This window comes from Oncorhynchus mykiss, chromosome 17, assembly GCF_013265735.2.
Source record: "Oncorhynchus mykiss isolate Arlee chromosome 17, USDA_OmykA_1.1, whole genome shotgun sequence".
Lineage (NCBI taxonomy): Eukaryota > Metazoa > Chordata > Actinopteri > Salmoniformes > Salmonidae > Oncorhynchus > Oncorhynchus mykiss.
In genome coordinates, this window is record NC_048581.1 from 42027181 (window position 1) to 42046905 (window position 19725).

The 19725-nt window shown below is 43.9% G+C and overlaps 1 protein-coding gene across 2 annotated transcripts in view; it reads left to right on the forward strand.

Annotated features, from left to right (window-relative positions):
- Positions 1-2809: 2809 nt before the first annotated feature.
- The window catches only part of LOC110493904 (alpha-1-syntrophin), a 78753-nt gene continuing 61837 nt past the window's right edge, over positions 2810-19725 (forward strand). Inside the window, exons 1-2 of one of the 2 annotated variants that reach the window (XM_021568493.2) lie at positions 2810-3211; positions 16314-16499. In XM_021568493.2, the coding sequence (XP_021424168.2) occupies positions 2929-3211; positions 16314-16499 (469 nt within the window). In that variant the 5' untranslated portion in view covers positions 2810-2928. The remainder of the gene's footprint in view (positions 3212-16313; positions 16500-19725) is intronic. The other variant, XM_021568494.2, reaches the window with a different exon arrangement.

Sequence of the window (19725 nt, forward strand, 5' to 3'; positions counted from 1 at the left end):
AACCGGCTTCATGGCATTTGGCTCGACGCTCAATCTAGCCCGGCCGATACTCGGAGCTGGAATATTCCGCACTGGGCTATGCACCCGCACTGGGGACACCGTGCGCACCACTGCATAACATGGTGCCTGCCCGGTCTCTCTAGCCCCACGGTAAGCACAGGGAGTTTGCGCAGGTCTCCTACCTGACAGCCATACTCCCTGTGAGCCCCCCCCCCCCAATACATTTTTGGGGCTGACTCTCAGGCTTCCGTCCGCGCCGCCGTGCTTGCTTCGCCAACTCCATTCTCCGATAACCTTCCGCGCACTGCTCCATCGAATCCCAGGCGGGCTCCGGCACTCTCCCTGGGTCGACCGCCCACCTGTCTATCTCCTCCCAAGAAGTATAGTCCATACTCTTGTAGTCCAAACCGTACTCCCATGTCCAATCCTCTTTTCTCTGCTGTTGCTGCCTTTTGACACGCTGCTTGGTCCTGTTGTGGTGGGTGATTTTGTCACGGTTTTCTAGGTGAGAAGGAGAGTCGGACCAAAATGCGGCGTGTAGATTGCGATCCATGTTTAATAAACAAACGTAAAACACGAATCGATACAAACACTACAAAACAAAGAACGTAATGAAAACCGAAACAGCCCTATCTGGTGAAAACACAGAGACAGGAACAATCACCCACAAACACACAGTGAAACCCAGGCTACCTAAATATGGTTCCCAATCAGAGACAATGACTAACACCTGCCTCTGATTGAGAACCATATCAGGCCAGACATAGAAATAGACAAACTAGACAATGAAACATAGAATGCCCACTCAGCTCACACCCTGACCAACCAAAACATATAAATATACAAAGTAAACTATGGTCAGGGTGTGACACAGACAGATTATTTAACTTATAATTCACTCTATCATAGTGGGTCAGAAGATTACATACGCTAAGTTGACGGTGCCTTTAAACAGCTTGGAAAATTCCAGAAAATGATGTCATAACTTTAGAAGCTTCTGATACGCTAATTGACTTAATTTGAGTCAATTGGAGGTGTACCTGTGGTTGTATTTCAAGGCCTACCTTCAAACTCAGTGCCTCTTTGCTTGACATCAAGGGAAAATCAAAAGAAGTCAGCCAAGACCCCAGATAAAAAATGTAGACCTCCACAAGTCTGGTTCATCCTTGGGAGCAATTTCCAAACGCCTGAAGGTACCACGTTCATCTATACAAACAACAGTATGCAAGCATAAACACTATGGGCCCACGCAGCAGTCATACCGCTCAGGAAGGAGACGCGTTCTGTCTCCTAGAGATGAACGTACTTTGGTGCGAAAAGTGCAAATCAATCTCAGAACAACAGCAAAGGACCTTGTGAAGATGCTGGAGGAAACAGGTACAAAAGTATCTATATCCACAGTAAAATGAGTCCTATATCGACATAACCTGAAAGGCCGCTCAGCAAGGAAGAAGCCACTACTCCAAAACCACCATAAAAAAGCCAGACTACAGTTTGCAACTGCACATGGGGACAAAGATTGTACTTTATGGAGAAATGTCCTCCGGTCTGATGAAACAAAAACAAAAATAGAACTGTTTGGCCATAATGATCATCGTAATGTTTGGAGGAAAAAGGGGGAGGCTTGCAAGCCGAAGAACACCATCCCATCCTTGAGGCATGCGGGTGGCAGCATCATGTTGTGGGGGTGCTTTGCTGCAGGAGGGACTGGTGCACTTCACAAAATAGATGGCATCACGAGGCAGGAAAATTTTGTTGATATGTTGAAGCAATATCTCAAGACATCAGTCAGGAAGTTAAAGCTTGGTCGCAAATGGGTCTTCCAAATGGACAATGACCCCAAGCATACTTCCAAAGTTGTGGCAAAATGGCTTAAGGACAACAAAGTCAAGGTTTTTGAGTGGCCATCACAAAGCCCTGACCTCAAACCTGAAAAGGTGACTGCGAGCAAGGCCTACAAATCTGACTCAGCTACACCAGCTCTGTCAGGAGGAATGGGCTAAAATTCACCCAATTTATTGTGGGGAGCTTGTGGAAGGCTACCTGAAACATTTGACCCAAGTTAACCAATTTAAAGGCAATGCTACCAAATACTAATTAGGTGTATGTAAATGTCTGACCCACTGGGAATGTGATGAATGAAATAAAATCTGAAATAAATAATTATTCTGACTATTATTCTGACATTTCACAATCTTAAAATGAAGTGGTGATCCTAACTGACCTAAGACAGGGAATATGTACTAGGATTAAATGTCAGGAATTGTGAAAAACTGAGTTTAAATGTATTTGGCTAAGGTGTATGTAAACTTCCGACTTCAACTGTATCCCTGGTAATCCTGATTGTCGGCTCACTAAACAAACATGCTTTGTTTATAAATGCTGTCTGATTGTTGGAGTGTGCCACTGGTTATCCATTAATAAAAATACAATTATGCCATCTGGTTTGTTTTATATAAGAATTTAGACATTTTTTTATACTTTTACTTTTGATACTTATGTACATTGTAGCAATCACATTTACTTTTGATACTTATGTACATTGTAGCAATCACATTTACTTTTGTATATATACTTAAGTATATTTAAAACCAAATACTTTTATACTTTTACAGGGTGACTTTCACTTTTACTTGAGTCATTCTCTGTTAATTAAGATATCTTTACTTTTAGAATGGGGTACTTTTCCCACCACTTATTAAACTTTGTTAATTAATGGAGAGAAAAAAACTCCCCTTTATCGTTACTAATCGTATTGTGCTCAATTAACTTCAATACTTGGGAGAGAGTACTAGGCTAAACCTCTTGGAAGAGGAGAGAGAGAGAGTTGGAGGAGGGGGCTGTGCCGCTTGGCATCTCCCCCACCCCTATCTCTTTACACGACCACCGAGTGCCAACCCGTCTAGTTATTCCAGGAATGTGTTGAACATGGCTGCCACGATGAAGGCACAGAAAACGGGACTGTTAGAACTTCGAGTTACCGTGGACCGTTGGATCCGTGTATTAGCCACACTTACGGAGGAGACTTTAACCGTGAGCCCCGGAGAGGTCGCCGAAGACATAGTTAAACCCAACCCAACTCCTGCCGGTGCCATTAACGGAGACCCGGCCAACTTCAGCTCCTCTCCGGTCCCAGAAACAATCACCAACGTTAAGCGCACGGTGCGAGTTACCAAGCAAGATGTGGGAGGACTTGGAATTAGTATTAAAGGTAGGTTCAATGTAGTGCGTAATCAAACGACACTCTCTAAAACATTTATTTGGTCCGTTTTTTTCTTCAAGTTTAACAATGTAAGCTACTCGACATTTGCGTTGGACTTTACTAAAAGTAAACGCTGAAAGTACCAACTTCCCTCACCGAATACTTAAACTCTTCGAAAATCAGTAATTGGGTTGAAGTTTTTCCATGGGTTTTTTCTCAATTGGAATTGTTCCAACTCCTTCGTCCTCTTTCCTCAGTCCTCTCGCCTCCTTTTGAAGGTAATCGAGGAGAGGTGGCGAAAGTGAACGTGGGCGAAAATGCGCTTGTATGAAATGAGACTTGGTTGAGTCAGGCAAATTTCATTCAGGGTGGAATCCCAAAATAAATGTGTAAAGTGATACAAAAATAAATATACTTGTTGTGCAAAACATTTTATAGATAAAATGATAAGTAGCATATTGTTTTTAAACGTGTACATGCTTTTCTCCTCACACAAAACAAAAGCTGATTCAAATGAGGTGTGGCAGATTTAAAAACAATTCCAGGAAGGACTTGGGTAGGATACACATGACTATCATAGATTAAAGGTGTCTATCGAGGAGGGGAGGACACTTCCATTCGCCCAATAATTGAGAAAAGGCCATGCTGTAGCGCAGTAGACTAGGTTGTTTGTGATAGCCTAAGTTTTTCAACAGCGGAACCTTTTGAAAAAACATCAAACTGTTCTCGTCAATAAAGCCATTTGAAGCTATTCAAGTAAACTGTGCAACCAACTCTATTTCTCTAAATGTTATTTTGAGGACTTGATTCTCTCCCTAAACATGTTATGATCGGGTGAATATAGCCTACCAAGAAAGTTTGTCAGGATGCATGGTAACTTCAAGAGAAAGGTAGCCTATCTGCCATGCTGCTGTGCAATATAGTAAACTCTTCATATAGAAATAAGAGCTGATGTTAGACAAGCACCACTGTGAAATAGTTACATGATGTCATGGGAGTGAAATGTTGCCTAATGTTGTCCCATGGGAATAAGTCTGCATGTCTAATTGAATTAGGACATCTATTTATTAGGTGACCTGCTTTTCTTTTATTTATTGTGTTCACAAGTTATTACCAACATCAACATGTCTCCATATACACTGAATGTACAAAACATTAGGAACACCAGCTCTTTCCTCGACAGACTGACCAGGTGAATCCAGGGGAAAGCTATGGTCCCTTTTTGGTGTCACCTGTTAAATCCACTTCAATCAGTGTAGATGAAGGGGAGGAGACAGGTTAAAATAAGGATTTTTAAGCCTAAAGACAATTGACATGTGGATTGTGTATGTGTGCCATTCAGAGGGTGAATGCGTAAGACAAAAGATTGAAGTGCCTTTAAACAGGGTATGGTAGTAGGTGCCAAGAACTGCAGCAGTACTGGGTTTTTCACGCTCAACAGTTTCCTGTGTGTGTCAAGAATGGTCCACCACCCAAAGGACATCCAGCCAACTTGACACAACATGGGCCAGCATCCCTGTGGAACGGTTTTGACACCCTGTAGAGTTCGTGGCCAGACGAATTGAGGCTGTGCTGAGGGCAAAAAGGGTGCAACTCAATATTAGGAAGGTGTTCCTAATGTTTTTCACACTCAGTGTATCCCATGGTCTTTTTGGAGTATTCCACATTCAATGTTACGGCTCAAACTTGTGATTAGGAAACAAATCATCTCACTGCTTCCTGCATGATCGCGATGGAAAAGCAGGTCAACAAAAACCCTCTGGGACACACCCTTTAAATCTAATGTAGCCTCATGACTATTTATTGTACGCCATTGTAGTATGCACATGCAATAAGATAAGGCGATGGAACATGCTTTTAGGAAAAGCCAGACTTTTGGGGTCTCAAGCAGAAAATAGAGTATTTTTAAGAATACATCCCTACTCCTGTTTGAGCTTAAGACGGTGTGTGCTTGTTTGTCTGTTTGTTTGCGAAGAGCAGTAGCGGTGTTTGGGTAAAATCACTGGGGAAGCCAAGCCAGAAAAAAGCCAGAAAAAAAGCCATATTACAAGCTATGTGTTGTGATAACTGTTTGCTCGATAACCTGTTAGTTCATATGCCTTGTGCCATGATATATAGGCCTAAGGCCGAGACAAAAGAAAACACAGTGGCAGAATAAATTCAACGACACCTTTGTTTCATCACAAAACCAGAGCGCAACCTCTGTCCGGTGAAGTCCACAAAGCATACTGCATGTAACAAACAGTTACATGATCTACAGCAAGGTCAAGCAAGTTAACGTCTCCGACATTTTCGGACTAATAAATAACTATTGATTTAGAACCATGGAGAGTTACCAAGTCAAGTTGCAAAGAAAATAGGAGCTGCCTCCACTAGTCCAACACCATTTCAACTTCAACATAATCAAATCACCTATGCTTAGTCTAATACAGTGACAACTACAAGATACCAAAAATCATTTAGTCCAATCAACGTAAGCTAAATATGACGTGACTGTCCATGGTTCTGATTTCTGTGTGCGTGCATTTGTGCAAGTAGAAAAACATGTTGACTCACCCTACTTGTAGAGAAATGCCAATGTCATCCTCCTCCCTTTCATGTTGACCAAACGGTCTATGACTCTGTCATACACTACACGCTTTTATTTTTTGCATTTGCATTTTTAGCTACCTTGCTAAAATGCTTGCTCACTAGCCTAACTTCCTTTCATGGGCAACGTTGGCTAGTTAACAATTACAATTACAATATTGCTCTCTATGTGATGTGAATCGATTGAAGCCAAATCCAATCTGGCATCCCTTGACACTTCTTCTGGGTGCGCCAGGACCATTCACAGTTGAGCTCGCTCAGTTTAGTTCAATGCTGATTGGCTATTATTTTATACTTTTTTTAATCGAGGTAGGCCAAATGCTTGGTGGCTTCTCTTGTGTTCAATGTTACGGCGGCAGCAATGTCATACTCTTTTTGACCAGACAGCATCACATAGATGGCCTGCACATATAGAGATAGAGGGGTGCTGTTTTGCTCACTCGGATGCTCTCCAGTGAGAAACATTCAGCCTCTTGCGAATTGAAGGACAATTATGAAACACAGAGTGACGTACAGTGGCTTGCGAAAGTATTCACCCCGCTTGGCATTTTTCCTATTTTGTTGCCTTCCAACCTAGAATTAAAATAGATTTTTTTGGATGGGGGGGATTGTATCATTTGATTTACACATCATGCCTACCACTTTGAAGATGCAAAATATTTTTCATTGTGTAACAATACTTTGTAGAGGCACCTTTTGCAGCAATTACTGCTGCAAGTCTCTTGGAGTATGTCGCTATAAGCTTGGCACATCTAACCACTGGGATTTTTGCCCATTCTTTGAGGCAAAACTGCTCCAACTCCTTCACGTTGGATGGGTTCCGCTGGTGTACAGCAATCTTTAAGTCATACCACAGATTCTCAATTGGATAGAGGTCTGGGCTTTGACTAGGCCATTCCAAGACACTGACATGTTTCCCCTTAAACCACTTGAGTGTTGCTTTAACAGTACGCTCAGGGTCATTGTTCTGCTGGAAGGTGAACCTCCATCCCAGTCTCAAATCTCTGGAAGACTGAAACAGGTTTCCCTCAAGAATGTCCTTGTATTTAGCGCCATCCATCATTCCTTCAATTCTGACCAGTTTCCCAGTCCCTGCCGATGAAAAACACCCCCACAGCATGATGCTGCCATTTCCTGTAACGATTGTCTTCCTCTTCTGATGAGGAATAAGGATCGGACCAAAATGCAACGTGCTACGTGTCCATGATAACTTTAATAACTTAGAACACAAGAATATACCAAAAGAACAAAGTGCAGGAAAGAAATCAGAGACAACGACGGACAGCTGTCCCTGATTGAGAACCAGACCCGGCCAAAAACAAAGAAATAGAAAAAAGCACATAGAACGCTCACCTTAGTCACACCCTGGTCTAACCAAAATAGAGAATAAAAAGCCTCTCTATGGCCAGGGCGTGACAGTAACCCCCCCCCCCCCCAAAGCCTGACTCTAAAGGAGAGGGTGTGGGTGGGTCTTCTTACGGCGGCGGCTCGGGTGCGGGCCGTGGACCCCGCAGCAGGCCTCTGGACTGAGGGGCGCCTCTGGACTGAAGGGCTGCGATTCTGGCAGCTCCATAGTGAAGGGCGACTGGCAGCTCCTGACTGGCGGGCGGCTCTGGCAGCTTCAGACAGGAGGGAGACTCTGGAAGCGCCGGACAGGCGGGAGAACCTGGAGGGAGGAGACGGAGAGACAGCCTGGTGCGTGGGGCTGCCACAGGACCCACCAGGCTGGGGAGACCTACAGGAGGCCTGGTGCGTGGAGGAGGCACAGGATGGACCGGGCTGTGGGGGAGCACTGGATCTCTGGTGCGCAGCATTGACACCACTCCTCCAGGCTGGATGACCACTCTAGCCCGGACCCTCCAGAGTGCAGGCACAGGTTGATCTGGGCTGTGGGGGAGCACTGGAGATCTGGTGCATACCACTCGCACCTCTCCCTTAGACTCAATGCCCACATTCCCCCGGCACGGGCGGAGCGCAGGCATAGCGCGAACTGCAGCGCCCCGGAGACACAGCACGCAGCGCCGGCGCAGGATACCCTGGGCCGAAACGGCGTACCGGAGACCAAAAACGCTGAGCTGGCACAACACGCCCTGGCTGGATGCCCACTCTTGCATGGCACTTGTGGGGGGCTGGCCTATAGTGCTCCGGGCTATGAGTGCACACTGGTGACACCGTGAGCTTTACCGCATAACACGGTGCCTGACCAGCACTACGCCTCTCCCGGTAAACACGGGGAGTTGGCTCAGGTCTATCGCCTGACTCCGCCAATCTCCCGGTGTGCCCCCCCAAAATGTTTGGGGGGGCTGCCTCTCTTGCCTGTTGCGCTGCCTTACCTCATATCGCCGCCGCTCAGCTTTCGCTGCCTCCAGTTCTTCCTTAGGGCGGCGATATTCCCCAGCCTGTGTCCAGGGTCCCTTACCGTCTAGTATCTCCTCCCAAGTCCAGGAGTCCAGAACCCTCTGCTCCTGGTTACCACGCTGCTTGGTCCTTTGGTGGTGGGTAGTTCTGTAATGATTGTCTTCCTCTTCTGATGAGGAATAAGAAGGATCGGACCAAAATGCAGCGTGGTACGTGTCCATGATAACTTTTAATAACTCAGAACACAAGAAAATACCAAAAGAACAAAGTGCAGGAAAGAAATTAAAATCGAAACAGTCCCGTATGGTGCAAACACAGAAATGGAAAACATTACCCACAAAACCCATGTGCACAAAAGCTACCTAAGTATGGTTCTCAATCAGAAACAACGACAGACAGCTGTCCCTGATTGAGAACCATACCTGGCCAAAAACAAAGAAATACAAAAACATAGAAAAAATAACATAGAACGCCCACCGTAGTCACACCCTGGCTTAACCAAAATAGAGAATAAAAAGCCTCTCTATGGCCAGGGCATGACACTACCATGCTTCACTGTGGGGATGGTGTTCTCAGAGTGATTAGAGGTGTTGGGTTTGCCCTAGATATAGTATTTTCCTTGATGGCCAAAAAGCTACATTTTAGTCTCATCTGACCAGAGTACCTTCTTCCATATGTTTGGGGAGTCTCCCACTTGCCTTATGGCGAACACCAAACGTGTTTGCTTATTCTTTTCTTTAAGCAATGGCTTTTTTTCTGCCCACTCATCCGTAAAGCCCAGCTCTGTGGAGTGTAACGCTTAAAGTGGTCCTATGGACAAATACTCCCATCTCCGCTGTGGAGCTTTGCATCTCCTTCAGGGTTATCTTTGGTCTCTTTGTTGCCTCTCTGCTTAATGCCCTCCTTGCCTGGTGCGTGGCAGGTTTGTTGTGGTGCCATATTCTTCCATTCTTTAATAATGGATTTAATGGTGCTCAGTGGGATGTTCAAAGTTTTGATTTTTTTTTTATAATCCAACACTGATCTGTACTTCTCCACAACTTTGTCCCTGGCCTGTTTGGAGAGCACCTTGGTCTCCATGGTGCCGCTTGCTTGGTGGTGCCCCTTTCTTAGTGGTGCCCCTTGCTTCGTGGGGTTGCAGACTCTGAGGCCTTTCAGAACAGGTGTATATTTACTGAGATCATGTGACAGATCATGTGACACTTAGATTGCACACAGGTGGACTTTATTTAACTAATTATGTGACTTCTGAAGGTAATTGGTTGCACCAGATCTATTTAGGGGCTTCATAGCAAAGGGGGTGAATACATATGCACGCACCACATTTACGTTTTTTAAACAGTTTTAAACAAGTTCTTTTTTTCCATTTCACTTCACCAATTTGGGCTATTTTGTGTATGTCCATTACATGAAATCCAAATAAAAATTGATTTAAATTACAGGCTGTAATGCAACAAAGTAGGAAAAATGCCAAGGGGATGAATACTTTCGCAAGGCACTGGTACCGGTGCTCAGTTAAAACAGCAGCAAAGCTGGTTAGGAAAATTGCTCAGTATAGCCAATACAGTGCCAGTCAAATGTTTGGACACACCTACTCATGTTTTTCTTTATTTGAATTTTTTTCTACATTGTAGAATAATAGTGACGACATCGAAACTATGAAATAACATATGGAATCGCGTAGTAACCAAAAAAGTGTTAAACAAATTTATATTTGAGATCAACGTATCCACTTCTTCAAAGTATCCACCCTTTGCCTTGATGACAGCTTTGCACACTCTTGGCATTCTCTCAACCAACTGCTTGAGGTAGTCACCTGGAATGTGTTTAAATTAACAGGTGTGCTTTGTTAAAAGTTAATTTGTGGAATGTCTTTCCTTCTTAATGTGTTCAGTTGTGTTGTGACAAGGTAGGGGTGGTATACAGGTGGTATACAGAAGATAGCCCTATTTGGTAAAAGACCAAGTCCATATTATGGCAAGAACAGCTCAAAGAGAAACGACAGTCCATCATTACTTTAAGACATGAAGGTCAGTAAATCCGGAAAGTGCAGTTGCAAAACCATCAAGAGCTATGATGAAACTGGCTCTCATGAGGAACGCAACAGGAAAGGAAGACAGAGTTACCTCTGCTGCAGAGGATCAGTTCATTAGAGTTAACTTCACCTCAGAAATTGCAGCCCAAATAAGTGCTTCACATAGTTCAAGTAATAGACACATCTTAACATCAACTGTTCAGAGGAGACTGTGTCAATCAGTCCTTCATGGTCAAATTGCTGCAAAGAAACCACTACTAAAGAACACCAATAAGAAGAAGAGAATTGCTTGGGCCAAGAAATACGAGCAATGGACATTAGACCGGGGGAAATCTGTCCTTTGGTCTGATGAGTCCAAATTTGAGATTTTTCGTTCCAACCTCTGTGTCTTTGTGAGACGCAGAGTAGGTGAACGGAGGATCTCAGCATGTGTGGTTCCCACGTGAAGCATGGAAGATGAGGTATAATGGTGTAAGGATGCTGGTGATACTGCTGGTGATACTGTCTGTGATTTATTTAGAATTCAAGGCACACTTAACCAGCATGGCTACAACAGTATTCTGCAGCGATACGCCATCCCATCTGCGTTGCGCTTAGTGTGACTATCATTTGTTTTTCAACAGGACAATGACACTTTTTTGGTTACTACATGATTCCATATGTGTTATTTCATAGTTTTGATGTCTTCACTATTATTATACAATGTAGAAAGTAGTAAAAATAAAGAAAAACCCTTAAATGAGTAGGTGTGTCCAAACTTTTAACTGTTACTGTGTAAAATGCACCATCATTAAACATCAATGGTTGTGTTTATCGTGGCTGTTGTAAATAATGCAATATAATAGAGAATAAATGGAGATTTACTTCCTGGAATGTCTGCATGTATACATAGACCATCTCATCGCTCTGGCAACCTGCCCAGGACAGTGGTCCATTTTGATAGACGGCCTGGACCTACTGCAATGCAAAATGCTTCACCGTTTGGCAGGAATGATGTGGCTGGTGTTGTATTAGTTTCTTTTCCCTTTTACAAAAGGAGTCCCCCTAATGACATAAACATTTAATGACATAAATATATTTTTTTGCGGCTTTGAAAATCAATTGGCACTGTTTAAATAAGTGAAACCGACCACCAACCGGTGACTCCCCACTGTCTCGACAGAGTGGTGCTGCCACGTCAAGCCGAGAGAGAGCGAGCAAAAGGCAGGAGGCGGCCAGCTGACACCACAATGCGAACAGCTGACAAGAAGATCCCAGAATGCAGTTGTCATTGGCCTGAGATGAAAGCTATTTGATGGCAGTGGAGCAGTCTGTCTGGGATGTTTATTTTCAGAAGCACACCCTGGTTCGGTGGAGGGAGGCATGGAGTCGACCTTGCGTTTGGACCAAAGTGCCGAAGTGCATTTAAGGCCGGATAGGCTTGAGGCCTAAAGTTTGTTTTGACACCATATACTGGACGATAGGTAGAAGGAGACTGGTGTGTAGAAATTAGTGCACAACTCAGATGTTCAGCTCATGCAACAAATCTTATGTTAAATAGTTAGTCTGTTTGAATAAGCATTGGTTGTATCCCTCAAGGGTAACAAAGTGAAACACAATTGGTGCCCTCCTTTTCCGGTCTCATAGACTAGACGTAAATGTAAATCCGAGACACTCAAATTAGTATTATATGTTACATTTGGTATGGTTACATAAGACTGATGTTTTGCCTTAAGCAAAACGGAAGTAGGATGGTTGGTTGGGGTGGATGGGCAGGTGTATAACGAGAATGTCGAATCTCATAACGGACAACTTTAGCATTTGAGCTAATTAGCAACTTTTCAACTATTTACTACTTTTTCGCTACACTAAAGAACAAAAATATAAATGCAACATGTTGGTCCAATGTTTCATGAGCTGAAATAAAAGATCCCAGAAATGTTCCATATGCACAAAACGCTTATTTCTTTCAAATTTTGTGCACAAATCTGTTTACATCCCTGTTAGTGAGCATTTCTTCCTTGCCAATATAATCAGTCCACCTGACAAGTATGACATAAAAATAAGCTGATTAAACAGAATGATCCTTACACAGGTACGCCTTGTGCTGGGGACAGTAAAACGTCACTCAAAAATGTGCAGTTTTGTCACACAACACAACGCCACAGATGTCTTCAAGTTTTGAGGGTGCTTGCAATTGGCATGCTGACTGCAGTAATGTGCACCAGATCTGTTGCCAGCGAATTGAATGTTAATTTCTCTACCATAATCCTCCTCCAATGTCATTTTAGAGAATTTGGCAGTACGTACAACCGGCCTCACAACCGCAGATCACTTGTAAACATGCCGGCCCAGGACCTCCACATCCGGCTTCCTCACCTGCGGGATCATCTGAGACCAGCCACCCGGACAGCTAATGAAACTGTGGGCACAACCAAAGTTTTTGCAGAAATTCTATCAGAAGCTGGTCGTCCTCACCTGACTGCAGTTCGGCATTGTAAACGACTTCAGTGGGCAAAGTGGGCCACTGGCATCCTGGAGAAGTGTGGTTTTCACGGGTGGGTACTGGTTTCAACTGTACCGGGCAGATGGCAGACAGTGTGTATGGTGTCATGTGGGCAAACGGTTTGCTGATGTCCATGTTGTGAACAGAGTGCCCCATGGTGGCGGTGGGGTTATGTTATGGGCATGTATAAGCTACGGACAATGAACAATGGCAATTTGAGTGCACAGGGACACCGCGACGAGATCCTGAGTCCCATTGCCATTCATCTGCCGCCATCACCTTATGTTTCAGCATGATAATGCACGGCCCCATGGCACAAAGATCTGTACACAATTCCTGATAGCTGAAAATGGCCTAGTTCTTCCATGGCCTGCTTACTCACCAGACATGTGACCTATTTAGCATGTTTGGGATGCTCTGGATTGACGTGTACGACATCGTATTCCAGTTCTCGCTAATGTCCAGCAACTTCGGATAGCTATTGAAAAGGAGTGGGACAACATTCCATAGGCCACAATCAACAGCCTGATCTACTCTATGCAAATGAGATGCGTCACGTGAGGAAAATAGTGGTCACATAAGATATTGACTGGTTTTCTGATCCACACCCCTACATTTTTTTAAGCTGTGACCAACAGATGCATATCTGTATTCCCAGTCATGTGAAATCCATAGGTTAGGGCACAATTTAATTTATTTCAATTGACTGATTCCCTTATATGAACTGTAACTCAGAAAAATCTTAATGTTTTGCATGTTGCATTTATATTTTTGTTCATTGCACATTGCAACTACTTATGATGTTAGCTAACTCTTCCCCTAACCCTAACCTTAACTATTTTACCTAACTCCTAAACTTAACCCTAACCTTAACTCTAACCTTAACCCTTACTGTTAGCCTAGCTAATGTTAGCCAGCTAGCTGACATTAAACACTTAGCTAGAATTTGTTACATATTATACATTTTGCATTTAACATCTTATACATTTAACAAAATTAAAACTTATTGTGTGTTTTGCAAATTCGTAACATATAATACGAAGTCGCACAAAAACCATCAAGCGCTATGATGAAACTGGTTCTCATGAGGACCGCCACAGAAAAGGAAGACCCAGAGTTACCTCTGCTGTAGAGGATAAGTTAATTTGAGTTTATTGCACCTCCGAAATTGCAGCCCAAATAAATGCTTCACAGAGTTCAAGTAACAGATACGTCTCAGCAGCAACTGTTCAGAGGAGACTGCGTGAATCAAGCCTTCATGGTCGAATTGCTGCAAGGAAACCACTACTAAAGGACACCAATAAGAAAAAGAGGCCTGCTTGGGCCAAGAAACACGAGCAATGGATATTAGACCAGGGGAAATCTGTCCTTTTGGTCTGATGAGTCAAAATGTGAGATTTTTGTTGCCGTGTCTTTGAGACTCAGAGTAGGTGAATGGATGATTTCCGCATGTGTGGTTCCCACCGTGAAGCATGGAGGAGTTGTGATGCTGTGGGGGTGCTTCGCCGGTGACACTGTCTGTGATTTATTTAGAATTCAAGGCACACTTAACCAGCATGACTACCACAGCATTCTCCAGCGATACGCCATCCCATCTGGTTTGCGCTTAGTGGGACTATCATTTGTTTTTCAACAGGACAATGACCCAACACACCTCCAGGCTGTGTAATTGCAATTTGACCTAGGAGGGAGATAGAGTGCTGCTTCAGATGACCTGGCCTCCACAATCACCCAACCTCAACCCAATTGAGATGATTTGGGATGAGTCGGACTGCAGAGTGAAGGAAAAGCAGCCAACAAGTGCTCAGCATATGTGGGAACTCCTTCAAGACGGTTAGAAAAGCATTCCAGGTGAAGTTGTTTGAGAGAATGCCAAGAGTGTGCAAAGCTGTCATCAATGCAAAGGGTGACTACTTTGAAGAATCTAAAATCTAAAATATATTTTGATTTAACATTTTTGGGGTTACTACATGATTCCATATGTGTTATTTCATAGCTTTGATGTCTTCACTATTATTCTACAATGTAGAAAAAAAGTAAAAATAAAGAAAACTGGAATGAGTATGAAACTTTTGACAGGTACTGTGTATACTGTATATATATTTACAAGAAATATATAGGGGGGATTGGAAATGATTCCGACAATTAAAAAAGAAAAATAGTAATAGAAGTGTGATTTATTTATTTTCCGAATTTCACATATTCAAGTTGATTGGCTTAAATGCAGTTTATGACATATAGCCCAATATTGCATATGGTCTATGATTTGTTAATGATCTAATCTAAAAGTCTATTTGGAGTTTGTTCCTTGGTGATTTCGATTTGGTGATGTTACAGTCTGGGATTTCATTATCTGGTAGTTCTATTTTTACCAATTGAATCACTGAGGATATTTTTTCTGCTCTCGCCTCCCACACAATTCACCAGGCGTCAGAATCTCAATTTGGTGGCCACAATTCCTGCATCTCAATCACTGACCGAACAACCATCAAATGTCACACTGGCGTGCAACGCTAGCCCCACTCAGAAAAGGCATAGATAATGTTGACAGCGGAGGGAGTCGCAGTCTGTGCCGATGCCACTGTGATTGAGATGCATGGGTGTGTCAGCCCCGGCATCTTTTATTGAGGGCACCTGGCTCTAGTCTCAGGCAAGAATTAAATCCGTAGAATCGCCCGTGGGAGCCAACCTTTGAAATATATATTCGGAGTTAATTTGATTTAATCCTCTTTCGGAACATTTCTCAGCCACCCCAAGGCCAAGACCCAACTGGCACTTGACATTATTGACAATATTTCCCATGAAGGGCCCTCTGGAAGTGGCAGATTCATCAGCCTATGAACTGACCTTCATTATCCTGTTAGAAAGAAGAGACTGCAGCCGGGCAAAGTGGATGACTGGTGTCCTCGTATTCTCTACAACTGCAGTCTAAATGTGAAACATGTCCCTTGCTCAGCTTTTCAAATTAAACCGTTGAGCACTGTCGCGGGTGATGCAGTCTTATGTACTTACTATGAACTCTGAGTGACAGAACAATCTAGTCAGTCTCAAGAGTACCTACACCCATGGAGCAAAACTTTCCTTGTGCATTGCTTCTTTCCTTTCTCTTAAACAACGGTTCAACAAACTTTCAAAGATTCCCAAGAAACACCTCAAATGTTAGTCACTAGTATCAGATCCACTGGGCAAAAACGTGTTGAATCAACATTGTTTCCACGCCATTTCAACCCAACGAATCAACTGGAAAAAGTGATTGGATTTGCAAAAAGTTTGAACCTAAATCCAATGACATGGTGAAATGTTTTGTTGATTTCACGTTGAACTCACGTTAGTTGACAACTCAACCACATGTAAATGTGCCCAGTGGGGAGGGACTTACTTTAAGCCCTAGGATAAAGCGTATGTATTATAATCCTGTAGACCACAATATTTTATATTCATACCCCATCATATTCATGCACAATCTAAGCCCTGTAACCATCTGGTTTTGTAGTTTGTACGTGAAGCGTACTGTGTCTCATTGATAGGAACTGAGCCAATGCCATGTGCTCTACTTTATGAAAAAAATGTAATTTAACCTTTATTTAACTTGGCAAGTCAGTTAAGTACAAATTCTTATCTTACAATGACGGCCTACTTTACAGGTGGAAAAGAGAACAAAATGCCCATTCTCATCTCGAAGATCTTCAAGGGGTTGGCAGCTGACCAGACGGAGGCCCTGTACGTGGGTGACGCCATCCTGTCGGTCAACAGCGCCGACCTCCGGGACGCCACACACGACGAGGCCGTGCAGGCCCTGAAGAAGACGGGCAAAGAAGTCATCCTAGAGGGTAAGCAACACCAGGATATTAAGGCATGGCCGGTGTTCCAGGAATTGTTCTAGCGTGACCAGGTCAATTATCGACACTGGTGTAGAGGTTCAAACCCTGAATTGCATGGTGTGTACTGCTTTGGTTCTCTTATAGCCATGAGTTAGATTCCTTCTCCTTCAGTGAATTAGAAGTAAGATGAATTGTGAGTAAGTGAACAGTAAGTAGCAAACAACTGCCAAGAAATAGAAAGGTCTCACTTAGAGGAAAAGCCTCTAAGAACACTGAGATAGAGCGGCCCGTAGTTTTATTTTGGGGGCCGTAGAGCGGGCTTATCAGAGTCGATCCTATTGAACCAAAAATAATGGCTGCCGCATATCTCATCAGAACCCATCAAAACGTCTTGGATAACTGACAATCCACTCATGAGTTCTGTAACTGTTTCATCCCGAAATGAGATCCTGTCAATAAATCGGGAAACTTCTGGAGACTTCTAGGCTGCCGGTCGGCACTGCGGGGGAGAGATGTGGAGAAAGTCCTGGAGGGGATCCTGTAGGTTCACTGCTCTCTGTCTGTTACACAGGCCAGGCAGCGCCCACAGCAGGTGAAGGGAAACCGACAGTATTGAATTGGAGATGAGGTCTTTAGCTGCAGGGAGTGGGATTAATAGAAGGCTTTCATGTTGTCCATCGATTGCGTCACAGCTGTTCTTTCCCAATCTTTTATGCACATAAAGAAAATGCACATCATTGGTCAGAGCTGGTATTCTATGCTCTACATTGATTAAGATTGTGCTAATGCTCTAGAAGGGGAGCACAATATCCACAAGAATAGTTTTGAGTGGATTTCTGTCATGTTTAGTTAGGCTGTAAACCTCTCCAGTCCAGTCTAGATCGCCCACTACAGTATACAGTGGGTGGATAAACCAGTTTATTGATGCGAGGCAGACAGACCGTCAGAGGAAATGTTTTCAGACCCTACGGCTAAGTCTCACAACGCTACAGTGCTCTACTGTAGCAGATGAAATCACTCTAAATCCCTCTGCCCTGTCAACACTAGAGCAGAAAAGCATTGATGTTAGACAGCTCATCCACCAGGCCTGTGATCATTAATGTCAGAAATCATTTCGTAGGTTACTCACCCCGAGGGAACAGACGTGGCAGCAAATGGTTTCGGGACTTTGCAGTGGGGGAGGTTATTGAGAGGCTTTTGTTGTGTCTGGAATTGCACCTGCAGCGCCTGCATTATCCACCGGTTTGTAAACAACAGCGCTAAACTGTAGGTAGTTCTGTTGTATTGTAAAGTTCACAGCAGAGAAGCTGTCATGGCGATGTGGCATTTTATTAGCATGGCACCTTTGATAACAGTCTGACTTCTATGACTCTGTGCTCCACTTTTTTAACCTTTATTTTACTAGGCAAGTCAGTTAAGAACAAATTCTTATTTTCAATGACGGGTTAACTGCCTGTTCAGGGGCAGAACAACAGATTTTGTACCTTGTCAGCTCGGGGATTTGAACTTGCAACCTTTCGGTTACTAGTCCAATGCTCTAACCACTAGGCTACCCTGCCGCCCCAACGGACTTCCATAGCTTTCCATAAAGTTCAATCAGATCATCTTGATCGACTTCCCGGGTGGTGCAGTGAGACCCTGGGTTCACGCCCAGGCTCTGTCGCAACCGGCCGCGACCGGGAGGTCCGTGGGACGACTCACAATTGGCCTAGCGTCGTCTGGGTTAGGGAGGGCTTGGCCGGTAGGGATATCCTTGTCTCATCTCGCACCAGCGACTCCTGTGGCAGGCCGGGCGCAGTGCACGTTAAGGTTGTTTCCTCCGACACATTGGTGCGGCTGGCTTCCGGGTTGGATGCGCACAGTGTTAAGAAGCAGTGCGGCTTGGTTGGGTGGTGTATCGGAGGACGCATTCCTGCGCCCGGCCTGCCACAGGAGTCACTGGTGCGAGATGAGACAAGGATATCCCTACCGGCCAAGCCCTCCCTAACCCAGACGACGCTAGGCCAATTGTGCGTCGTCCCACGGACCTCCCGGTCTCTCCCGAGCCCGCACGGGAGTTGTAGCGATGGGACAATATAGTAGCTACTAAAAACAATTGGATACCACGAAATTGGGGAGAAAAAGGGGTACAATTAAAAATAAAAGATCTTGATTGTGAAAGCCCATATGACATCTTTGGGACATCTTTGGGAACTTTCTTTTTATGGTTGGGAGTATTTAAATCACTTCACTAAATACAGTGTTGAACTAAATACAAAGACCTCACTTCCACACATTTAGCTCAAACACCCCATTATAATTCCACTTGAGCATTTGATCACAGCGTGACTGTTTTATTAGAAATAATTACGTCTAGAATTGGTATTAGATTCAAAAACAGGCATATGTGTTGTTTACCCGTTATGCCTAATGAATGCTTTTAATGGTGCTCATGTCAAACTTAAGCTACAATTGACATTTTATTTGTATCATTTACAACAGCTATCCCTATTTCAAGCCTGTAGTATGTTACTGTTGATTATTGTACCACGGAGTTCATGATAATATGTAATGATAATGTGGTCTAAGACAAAGGGCATAATGGACAAACATTACTACATTACATCACTTACAGATATGCGAGGAGTGTAAGAGGTTTCAGTGGAGAGTAGAACGGCGCTTTAGTATATTCCTGTCATTCCTCCATCAACGTGGAAATGGAATAATCAATCCAACTTGGGGACATAAACACCTGAGAAGGTCAGATACACATAACAGCAAAGCATCACGGATAAAATCATTAAGCCGCAGCTGGCTTTCTTTTCCTATCTGAGTTAACATGGTGTGTGTGAGAGAGGGGGGGGGAGGCACTGCCCCTGATGTGGGCATACTTCGTGTCCACACCCTGTAGGCACACACCTGAAATATATGCAATATCATATCATATCATATAATACAATATATTCTTACTACTTTATTGAGACTGCATTCATCGCTGCCAATGGCCAGCCAGGCACCGTCCCCACACAGTGAGAGTGAACCAGGGGGAGAGAGTGGAACAGTGGAAGCTACTGAGGGAAGGACTCATGGCTGGAATGGAGTAAATGGAATGGAATCAAACACATAGAAACGAGGTGTCATCACCAGCCATCACCACGAGCCCGTACTTCCCAATTAAGATGGCAACCAGGCCTGACTGGGTGTCACAGGGGGTGGCTGGGTGGCAGTGAGGTGACACCGTGACATGGATAGGAGA